The 12,229-nt window shown below is 42.7% G+C and overlaps 1 protein-coding gene across 4 annotated transcripts in view; it reads right to left on the bottom strand.

Moving 5' to 3' along the window:
- The window catches only part of LOC140714929 (cerebellar degeneration-related protein 2-like), a 126,193-nt gene that overhangs the window by 106,299 nt on the left and 7,665 nt on the right, over positions 1 to 12,229 (bottom strand). For 3 of the 4 annotated variants that reach the window (XM_073026600.1, XM_073026602.1, XM_073026601.1), the window contains exon 2: positions 8,774 to 8,886. In XM_073026600.1, coding sequence (XP_072882701.1) covers positions 8,774 to 8,886 — 113 coding nt within the window. Of the gene's footprint in view, positions 1 to 8,773; positions 8,887 to 12,229 lie in introns of those variants that run through there. The other variant, XM_073026603.1, reaches the window with a different exon arrangement.

Below are 12,229 nucleotides of genomic sequence, written 5' to 3'. Positions count from 1 at the left end.
AGAAACCCCAGCAAGTGCTCCCAACAACCTCCACATTTCTGGTGCACATTTCTCTCAGTACATCTGACCCCATTTTATGCTCCCTCGTTCCTGCCTAATAGCATAATTCCTCCTCCCTTTATTAAATACTTTCCCATACTGTCTGCTCTTATCCTTCTCATGGAGCTGTGGTCACTGTCTCTGAAATGCTCTCCCACTGAGAGATCAGACATCTGAGCTGGATCATTGCCCAGCACCAAATCCAATACTGCCTCTCCTCATCAACCTCTCCAACATTTACCACCCTGCTTTTATCAATCTCCTTGAACACTTTAAAAAAAGGCTTTTGCCTGTACAAACTAGTACTGATCCATCCTTTCCAATGAGTTCCTTCCTTTCCAAGTGAAAATAAATCCTATATATCTATATATATATATATACATATCACCTTCCCTGCAACTCATGCAAGGTACACTAGTTTGTAATTCCAGGATTATACCTATTGCCCTATTAAACAACAGGACAACATTAGCTACCCTCCTGTCCTTTGTTACCTCACATGTAGCTATCAAATGTAAAATTCCTCCCTTTACCTCCCTCAGCAGCCTGAGACAGATCCCACCTGGATGTTGCAAGGCAGGAACCATTTGAAAAGAATGAGTCTTGTCGGGACTGAGTTTTATCTGAGATTATAAAAAGAAAGGAGGTGTAAGCAGAGCAGCCATTGTTGGAGTGGGCTAGTGTTAAAGTGAAATGTTTTAGGTGAGAACAGATCAAAGTTCCAAGTTAAGTTTCTAGTAGACAACCCTATGTTACAGGAGACAGGTATCTAAATGACTCTCAGGAGAGAGACAGGGAATAGGGAGCCAGTACAAAGTACCTTTGTGGCCTACCCCTCAATAAACTTTGGATAGTGTTGACTGGGGAAGCTACAGCAATCAAACCTTTGGCAGAGTCTGGCTCTGTGGCTCAGAAGGGAAAGGGGAAGAAAAAGAGTGCAGTACTAACAGAGGATTTCATAGTTTGAGGAGCAGATAGGAGATTCTGTGAAGGAGACACCTGGATGGTATGGGGCCAGGATCAGTGATGACTTGGATAGTGTCCACAGCATTCCAGAGGGGGAAGGTGAGCAGCTTAAAGATGTGGTACAAATTGGTACCAACAACATGTGAAAAAGGGAAGAGGTCATGAAGAGAAAATATAAGGAGTTAGGTAGAAAGCTGAAAAGAGGACCTCCAGGGTGGTAATCTCGAGATTGCTGCCTGTGCCAAGCACCAGGAACTATAGACTGGTGAGTCTCACATCAGTTATGGGGATATTACTGGAGAAAATTCTTATGGATAGGATATATGAGCATTTGGAAAACCATGTCCTAATTAGTGAGAGCCATCATGGCTTTGTGCAAGGCAGGTCATGCCTGATCAACTTAATTGAGTTTTTTTGACAAGGTGATGAGAGACATTGATAAGAGTAGGGCAGTGGATGTTGTCCACGTGGATTTTACTAAGGTGGTTGACCAAGTCCCTCATTGGAGGCAAAACCAGAAGATTAGAAATAGCGGGGGCTCTGACAGAAATATTTCAAATGTCATTAGAAACGGGGATGGTGCACCGAGTCTATATCCCTCCATATCTCTACAATCCATGTACCCACCCAAAATTCTCTTAAACATTGAAATGAAGTTTGCATGCATCACTTGTGCTGGCACTCCTACCACACTCTCACAGTGCTGAGTGAAGTTTCACCTCATGTTCCCCTTAAACTTTTCACCTTTCACCCTTAACCCATGACCCCTGGTTATAGTCCCACCCAACCTGGCTCCACATCCCAGCCTGTCAGAACAGTGAGAAGCAGCCATCCTCCACATGAACACAATAGTACAAAAGCCAAACTTTTACGCAGTTGAACTATACCACTGTATTATGTTATACGACCCGTCTAATGAAGGCAGGTATCTCTGGGTCTTCTTCACCACCTTTTCTACTTGAACTGTCACATTTGGGGATCTTTGCATTTGTATAAAAAAGTACTCGATTTTTAAGTACTTTCTACAACCCATTGTTATGTGTTAGCCTTGTGGTCTTTTCAAAATGCATCACCACACAATCTTAGGATTACCGTAGATTCCGGATTTTAAGCCGCTACTTTTTTCCCACATTTTGAACAGCTTTGAACTTTGCGGCCTTTAAAACGGAGCGGCTAATACATGATTTTTTTCATGCCGCCTCGTAAACATTTTGCCTCATAACAGTAGACCAATAAAATTGATGAGTAGTTCACAGAGGTCCAATGAAATTGTACGATAAATCAAGCGCACTTTCACAATTAAATTATTGTAAATCAGTCATTTGTACTCACCCTCATCAACATGGAAAACACTCGAAGCATTGTGCTGCCTTATGGCAGTTATTTAGTTTATAATATTTTCGCTTAGTAATTCATTTTCTAGTTAAAGTTAGAAGAGTTTTAACTATATTTGTCTTCTGTACTACATTGCGGGATGCTATGACGTCACACCCGGTTTCGCGGTGTCTTGTGGGAAAACGCCGTTTGCGAATAAACGGAAAGGTGGGGGTCGAGCGGCGGAGCGAAACGCTGCTTTTAAGTTAAAGGCGATCAATAACTTTTCCTGGTAGGCTGCAGTATATATATTTTTTACCAGTCGTTAGGAGATATTGGAATGTTGTTCAGTAAAGAAGTATACGCAACGTATATTTAAAAGTAGCCGCGTTACGGGCACGGTTCGAAAAAAAGCATTTGCAATATGTATTTGTTTTTGTTACCATATGGATTTAATTAAAAGTTAAAAAATCCTCACGTGTAATATCTTTCTGTGTAAATATCTCATATTACAACGTGGGACACCTGCGGCCGAAAATCCGGTGCGGCCTTTACAATTAAAAAATTGATTTTATTTCTAAAATTAGAGCCAGCGGCTTTTAATCAGGTGCGCTCTGTAGTCCGGAATCTACGGTACCTTCTATTTGCTATCACCTTGCCCATTTTATGGTTCTCCAGCTAAAGATTACTCTTCTACGAGTCACTATTTTTTTTGTATCATCTGAAAATTTCTTACACTCAAATCTGGATTGTTTATGTATGTGATGAACAAAATCAGTTCCTGCAATAATCACATCCAAACGTGCTACAGACCCTTGCTACTGTTCTGGAGTATTACCCTAGATTTATTTTTGATTTAGACACTGGACCAGATAGATATATCAGGAGCATTTAAGAAAATCTTAGGTAGGCACATAAATGATAGGAAAAAATGGAGGGCCAGGTTAGAGTAGGGTAAATGGTCGGCACATGATCAGCCAAAGGGCTGGTACTGTGCTGTAGAGCTAAAAGTTCTACAACTTAATTCAACGTTTAGCCATAATCAACACTATATTAAATTCCACTTTTTCTTCTCTGCTCTGAGAGAATACAAAAAAGCTTCTGCAACTCCTTCTCACCACCTTTTCCTGATCATGTCACCATTCTGGAAAACTAACACCCTTTCCATAGTAGTCCATCTCAGATTGAACCATTAATAAAAGTTCAGCAGAACCCAAATGCAGCAGGACCTGAACAATATCCAGACCTGGCCTGACAAGTGGCAATAACATTTGAGCCACACAAATGCCAGGCAATGACCATCTCCAACAAGAGAGGCTCTAACCATTGTACCCTGACATTCAGTGGCATCACCATCACTGAATCCCCTACTATCAACATCCTGGGGGTTACCATTGAGAGCAAACTGAACTGCCAGCCATATAAACATGTGGCTACCACAGCAGGTCAAAGACTAGGAATACTCACCACTCACCTAGATGAGTGCAGCTCCATCAACACTCAAGAAACTTGACACCATCCAATACAAGGCAGTCCACTTGATTGGTACCTCTTCCACAAGCATCCAATCCCTCCACCATCGACGAACAGTTGCAGTAGTGTGTACTATCTACAAGATGCACTGCAACAACACACCAAAGTTCCTAAGGCAGCACCTTCCAGACCCATGACCACTACCGTCTAGAAGGACAAGAACAACAGATACCTGTGAACACCACCACTTGGAAATCCCTCTCCAAGTCACTCACCATCCTGACTTGGAAACGTTGCCATTCCTTCATTGTCGCTGGGTCAAAATCACGGAATTCCCTCCCTCACAGTATTGGTGTACCTACACCTCAGGGACTGCAGCTGTTCAAGAAGGCAGCTCATCACCACCTTCACAAGGGTAATTAGAGATGGGCAACACCCACATCCCGCAAATAAATAAATAAAAAGAGCATGGCAGGAGAGAGGTGAGATTGTGTCGTCAAAGTCTGCTCACATTTTGTTGCAAAAATATAACTTTGGGAAGGGAGGAATTGGCTGGTGACATGTTTTAAATATGTAGCATCTCCCTTGACACGTAGCAGTTCCAAGCAACAATCAAGAAAGACCTCAGCTTGTAGACTTGACCCATGCTTAAGGAGTTAGTCAGGGGAATGGGTTCAGTGGATAGCTACGTACATTTCATCCATCTCCCACCTGGGAATTGAAAGGGATGCATCAATGGGGTGCAGTGGGATTAATGTCAACTGATCAGGTACAAGTTTAACTGAGCTCTCTACCACACCCATCCCCATAGGTAAATCATCTCTCTGCATTTGGAGAGCAGGCTCATAAACTAAGTGGCCACCTGAGTAGCACACACCCTTGAACCAGTCCCCTCCACTCTGCTTTAGCATCAGAGAGAGCTAGCAATGACCGCCAATACAGAGCAAACAATAAATACATTTAATTAGGATTTGAGGAGCATAAAGCAGAAGGAGACACAGTGTAAAGTATAAATTTTATGTAACAAAAAAATCAGAGGGCAGCCAAAGACAGTACAGGTTGGTTGAGGAAAAAACCTGTTACTGTGCCTATATCCAAATTCAAATACTTAAAAAATAATTATTCACTAATGTGGTAGTTAGTTTCAAAAACCAAACAGACTTAACAAAGTCTGCATTGATAAGGAGGAGGTATAAAAACAGACCAGCAACCGGGGGAGGATGAACAGCTGGAATGGAAAACAACTGCAGGGAGATTCTGATAGTGAATACTCAGAACACTTCTGTGAAACAGGCCCTTTCACCGTTAACAATCAAGGCACAGAACTGGTAGAAATGCAGCTGCAGCAACAAAGCAGTCCATTGGCATCAACTCACTACATGATGTATTCTTTCTGCCTTTCATTCTCTGGCCCTGGGCTCAAGTCCCATTACACACCCTCTGCTGAAATCTTCAAGCTCCTGTACAATGGCTCATGGTTAGCTCACTCCTACTTTGCTGTATTTTTCTGTACCAAGTTACAGACACAAAGTGAAGAAAGTGGACCCCTGTCTTCATAGCTGCCAATGTTTTTGTTGATAACTGAGCATCAGATCTCACTGGAGGGAGACTCTAAGCACAGAGGTCTCTTCTTGCTCAGCCCAAGATGTCATCAGTACAGAATAGAGGAAATCATTCCTCCTCTTTGTTGACCTATTTGCATGTTAATAACACAGTGTAAATTCAATGTAATTATTTTTTCAATTAGGACCTGTCTCCTATCTTTAATGCCCACACCCACTCTGAGCTTTACAGCCCTTGTCAAAACTGTGGATCCTCCCCCTCGCCCACCCACTTAATCTCACCAGTCTCATTGTCTCTCCTTTTAGCCAGGGATAAAGGGGACACAGAACCCTTTAGGCTGCATGCTAACTCAATTTAGAAATACATCACAATATTGTTTTTTTTGGGTTATAATCCAACAACAGCTAATTGAATTGCTCCATGGGAACTCCTTTTTTTGTGCAGACCACTGGTTCCAGAAGACAACATACTTGCTTGGTCAGCCTAGACTGGACAATACAATCGGCACTCCTTATCCGCGAGGGATTGGTTCCGGGACCCCTCACGGATACCAATATTCGCGGATGCTCAAGTCCCTTATTCAACCTGTCTCAGTGCGGTGGACATTAGGACCCGGCGGCAGAGATCTAAATCCGTAGTGTTTCTGTTCATGAAAATAATCACGATAACGATTGAAAATAAAGTGGAAATAATAAAACGATTGGAAAGAGATGAAATACTATCGGCCATTGAAAAAGTGTTACACTATGACAGTCAATGATCGGAACAATTTTAAAGGATGAAGTGAGAAAGGCCCTGCCCCGATGAAAGCTATGATTATTACTAAGCAACGCAGTGGTTTAATTATCGGGTTTTGGGTTTTTGATCCTCCACATCAACCCTGCATGGTGGAGAGTGCACTCGGGAGGTCTGTCACTAGATCGAATTCGGGAGCTTCCGTTCCCGAGCCTGGCACTGAAACATATGTTCTTAAGTGTTTTATATGCATAGAAAGGTAAAGTATATACTATACATGAAGACAAACATTGGACAAACTGATGCTAAATAATACCGGATGTGCCTGTTCCGACTTACTTAGTAAGAGAACTTCCAATTTTTTTTTATCCCGATCCACGATAACCCACGCACCTCCTCCCGTATACTTTAAATCATCTCTAGATTACTTATAATACCTAATACAATGTAAATGCTATGTAAAATAGTTGTTATACTGCATTGTTTAGGGAATAATGTCAAGAAAAAAAAGTCTGTAATGCTCGAATGACAAGTGCTGGAAGAGCACTTCCAAGTTTTCGCAATTCGCGGTTGGTTGAATTCGCGCATGTGGAATTTGCGGATAAGGAGGGACGACTGTACAGTACAACTGATCTAACTCAGTGTGCAACGCTCCCTGTGCAACCTGAAGCATACGTCTGAAATTATGTGGAGACGCACAAGATTCTGCAGATACTGGAAATTTGAGGCAACACACACAAAACGATGGAGGAACTCAACTGGTCAGGCAGCATCTATGAAAGGTGATAAACAATCACTGTTTCATGTCAAGACTCTTCATCAGGAGTTGACCCAAAACATCAACTATTTGCTTCCCTACATATATGCTGCCTGACCTGCTACTTCCTCCAGCATTTTGTTGATCTTAAATTATACTTTGGGATAATAATAACATCAAATGATCCATAAAACCTGCTAGTCTGCCACCAAAATCCTGTCAATTATTATAAATAGTGACCCTGCTAGCTTCTCCCAATGAACTGACAAGGGCTAAACCGCAGGTAAACACAAGAACGCAGGGATGAGGAAAAGTCTGACCCTGATGTGATAACCAGGTGAGAGAGACCTGGCATTAGAATGATGGGGGGTGTTCAGGTACAATGGAACAGGATGAGATGGAGGATGGAGTGCACTGGAAGGGAAGGAGTTAGGTTGGTCCAGGCCTCCCCCTCACTCACATTGCAGAGAAGTTAGACTAAAAAAGTCCTTTACCATTAACCACAAGATCTATCACATCCTCCTTAATCTATTCATTCTGAAACCTCTCATAGATCTACCCCATTACATTTATCTCCAAATGTTGAGAATGGCCAGGATCCTTCTTAGACCAAATGGTCTTCAAAGATCAGGAGAGATTGCAAACATTAGCCAGATACAGAGAAAAAAGAAACATGAAATTACAACAGAAAAATACTGAAAACACTCAGCAGGTCAGGCAGCACAGATGGAGAGAGAAATAGGTTTCAGCTCAAAAATTCCTCACGATTCGGGAAATACAACAGATCAGCATCAAGTTGCAAAGATGGGTGGAAGGAGGGACTGCTAGGGCAATAAAACTATCTCTGGGTGAGAGGTCAAGGTTACTGTAATAAGCGCCTTGTAAGTAACTTAGTATCATCAAAGTTACCTGAAATTGTAGCATTGAACATCAAGGCTGTGTTGTGACCAGCCTCAAAACTGAGGGGTGACCTCTTAGGAGAATTTTTTTAGTCATTGAAGAGAATCCAGAGGAGGCTCACGAGGATAATTCTGGGAATGAAGGGGTTACATGTGAGCAGCATTTGGCAGTTTTGGGTCTGTACTCACTGGAATTAGGAAGAATGCGGGGGATCTCATTGAAACCTACCGAATATTGAAAAGACTACATAAGGTGGATGTGAAGAGGAGGGGTACCCAGAACTAGAGGGCACAGCCTAAAAACTGGGGGGCAACCTTTTAGCGTAGAGGTAATGAGGAATTTTTTTTAGCCAGAGAATGGTGAATCTGTGGAATGCTCTGCACCGACTACGGTGGGGGCCAAGTCCATGGGTATATTTAAGGTGGAAGTTGATAGTTTCCTGATCGGTCAGGGCATCAAAGGATATGGCAAGAAGGCAGGTGTATGGGGTTGAGTAGGATCCGGGATTGGCCAGCGGACTCGATGGGCTGAATGGCCTAATTCTGCTCCTATGTCTTATAGTCTGATGTGGTACTGTAGACATCCCAGCCTGTCAGAACAGAGAGAAACAGCCATTCTCAGCTGCTCTCTTCCCATTGCCCCAAAATAATCTTTGTGGAAAACCATAAATGGGAGAACTAATCACAAAATGAGTAAATTCTCCTCATTCACTGAGGCTGACTGTGTGAACAAGTGGACTGTAATCACTGACTGTGCCAATACCCACATCTCTGTAACTGGGGTTTCCACTTTCCAGCACAAGATAAAATCAGACCTTTGTTCCACAGAAACTATGCCACTAGATGCTGATTAGGAATTCTGGGTTTCAAGTCTGTCCTCATCTCTCTACCCACCACCAGCTCAGGGATATTAACAACCAGTGTAGGGAATTTCCACCAGAATCCAATTAGGTTCATTAACTCAAAGTCAAGACTAAAAGGCTCAACAGTAGTCACTACTGGCTTCTCACGGCCTGAATCCCCTTACCTCTATCTCTTGGACCTGCTCTTGGTTGGTTGTGTACATTTGTTGCAGTGAATCTTCAAGTTCTTTGTTGCGTTCAAGAAGAGTTTTCCCCAGCTCCGCAGCCAAGTGCAGATCTATCAGAAAGAACAGACATATTTACATAGCACCTTCCTTCCCTCAAAATGACCCAAGTCACTTCACTGTTGTGAGATAAGAACCAGGGCAACCCATACGCATACAGCAAAACCCTATGGCTAGATCAGCAAAGTGGAGTGGCAGCCAAGTGAGAAAAGTGAAAACACTTCAGACTGTGTAACTAAGCACAGTTCCAATGCTACATTTACTGTAAATTTGCTGACATCACCACTGTCATAGGTGAATAAAAGGTGGTGACGAATCAGCATATAGGAGAGATACTGGAAATCTGGCTGAGTGGTGCCATAACCACAACTTCTTACTCAATGTCAGCAAGACCAGGAAACTGATTATAGACTTCAGGGGGAAGGAACTGGAGGGCCAGTCCTATCGGTGGATCAGAGTTATCATTTCAGAGGACCTGTCCTGGCTTCAGCACATAAATGCCATTACGAAGAAAGCACAGCAGTGCCTGTAATTGCTTAAACGTTTGCCAAGATTCGGCATGAGATCTAAAACTAAGAAACTTCTCTAGATGTGTACTGGAGAGTATACTGACTGGCTGTATCACAGCCTGGTATGTAAACACCAGTGTCCTTGGATGGAAAATTCTACTAAAAGTAGTGGATATGGCCGTCCATCACGGCTAAAGCCCTCCCCACCACTGAGCACATCTACATGGATAAACAAGCTGGATGAACTCAGCATTGTACATGTTTATTTGACCACAGCATCTGCAGTGTACTTAGTGTCTACATGGATCATTGTCGCAGAATTGTCGCAGGAAAGCAGCATCCATCATCAGGGACCCTCACCACCCAGGTCATGCTCTCTTCTCACTGCTGCAGTTAAGAAGAAGGTACAGGAGCTGAAGGACTCACACCACCAAGTTCAGAAACAGTTATTACCCCTCAACCATGAGACTCTTGAACCAGAGTAGATAACTTCATGCCCCATCACTGAATGTTTCCACAATCTATGGATTCACTTTCAAGGGCTCTTAATCTCATGTCTCAAATATTTATTGCTTATTTATTTATTAATTAATCAGAGTCATAGAAAAGTACACCATGGAAACAGGCCCTTCAGCCCATGCTCAGACTATTTAAACTGCTTACTCCCGTTGATCTGTACTGGGACCATAACACCATATACCTATCCAAGCTTTAGTTGAATGTTGAAATTGAGCTTGCATACACCTCTTGTGCTGGCAGCTCGATCCACACTCTCACAAACCTCTAAGTAAAGAAGTTTCCCCCTCATGCTTCCCTTAAAACTTTTTGCCCTTCACCCTTAAGCTGTGATCTCTGGTTATAGTCCCACCCAGCCTCAGTAGAAAAAGCCTGCTTGCATTTACCCAATCTATACCCCTCAGAATTTTGTATACTTCTATGAAATCTCCTCTCAATCTCTATGTTCTAAGGAATAAAAGTTCAAAGGTTCATTTATTATCAAAGTATACAACTCTAAACTTCTTCTCCAGAAAATCAAGAAAGAACAGCAGAGCCTTCAAATCTTTCCTCCCTACACAACAAACTGAACAGGCACATTGACTCCCATAATCCCCTCCCCCACACACAAGAAAAATTAGAAAGATCAGCCAAAAAACACAATATAAAAACCAATAAATCTGAAAAAAAGGTTTATAGTTCAAGACCTTATCCAAAACGCAGAAAACCTGGGTAACATTCTCCAGGCCTTCCCCACTTTGGCAGCAGAACAATCCCACCAGTGATCAAACGTCAGTCTCCCCTCTCTGATGGCAGAGTGATTCCCCCAGTGATGAAATGGCAGTCTCCCCATTCCAATGGCAGTGATCCTCCAGTAATCAAATGTCAGTCTCCCCTCTCCGATGGCAGAGTGATCCCACCAGCAATCAAAAGGCAGTCTCCCCCTTCAGCAGACAAGCAATCTCACCAGTGATAAAAAGGTAGGCAGCTGACGTTCCCTTATGCATTCGCCTCAAAGCTGCAATCTCCCCCATCGCTTTAATCAGCGGACAATGGAAGGTTTTAATCAGTGAAATGGAGTTAAACATCGGCTCACAGCCTTCTCACCACGAGGTTCACACACACTGCCCCTGTCTACTGGAATCCTCTTGGAGACTGCAGACTTAAATTATCTCCAAACTGCAAAGCCAGGCTCCAACAGTTTCAGAATCACATTCAAGACCAAAAATCAAGCACAGAGATAAAAGAAGTGAAATATACTGTTTCATGATCTATCCAGAGATATCGGCTGAAGGAGCATTGTACGCAGACACCATCTTGACCAGAAACATCCTAACCTATCAATCTTTCCTAATAACTCAGGTCCTTCAGATCCGGCAATATCCTTGTAAATTTTTTCTGCACTCTTTCAACCCTGTTTACATCTTTTTCCAAATTTACTTTGAAACTAATGGCATCATGATCACTTGATGCGAAGTGTTCCCCTAGACAAACTTCTGTCGCCCACCTTGTCTCATTCCCTAAAGGCAGATCAAGTATTGCACACTCTCATTGGGACTTCTACGTACTGATTAAGGTAACTTTCCTGAACACATCTAACAAACTCTATATCATCTATACCCCCCCACCCCCCGACCATCCCATGTTACTTCACTCCCGATGAAGGGTTTCGGCCCGAAACGTCGTCACTACCTCCTCCCACAGATGCTGTCTGGCCTGCTGAGTTCTGCCAGAATTTTGTGTTTTTATTTATTTCCAGCATCTGCAGATTCACTCGTGTTGCCTCTATACCATCTAGTCTTTTTATAGTATGGGAATCCCAGTAAACATATGGAAAGTTAAAATTACCTACTGTAACAACCTTATCTTCTTGCAATAGCCTGCAATCTCACTACAAATTTGTTCCTCTAATTCCCGTGAACTATTCAGTGGTCATATAGACCTATTACCATAGTCATACCTTTCTTATTTCTCAGTTCCACTCATAACACCTCACTAGACCAGTACTCATATCCCGACTGAGCACTGCATGAAACTTTCCCTAACTAGTAATGTCACCCATTCTCCCTCAATCCCTCATGCTTTGTCACATCTTAATCAGCGAACCCTGGAATACTGAGTTATCAGTCCTGCCCCTCCTACAACCAAGTCTCACTAAAGGCTACAATATCATAATTCCAGGTATTGATCCATGTCCTGAACGATTTTGCCTTTTATATAATACCTGTTGCATTGAAATATACACAGCTCAGGACACTAGTCACATCAATATTTCCTGACCTTGTCTGAGGTCTTACCAACATCTGTCTCCACAACCTCTCCACTACCTGCTCTGGCACTCTGGTTCCCATTCCCCTGCAACTCTACAAACCCCATTTCCTGAAAAGTTAGG

Source organism: Hemitrygon akajei, chromosome 22 (genome assembly GCF_048418815.1).
Source record: "Hemitrygon akajei chromosome 22, sHemAka1.3, whole genome shotgun sequence".
Taxonomy (NCBI): Eukaryota; Metazoa; Chordata; class Chondrichthyes; order Myliobatiformes; family Dasyatidae; genus Hemitrygon; species Hemitrygon akajei.
Note: the sequence above shows the minus strand (reverse complement) of the source record. Positions and strands in the feature narration are given on the sequence as shown.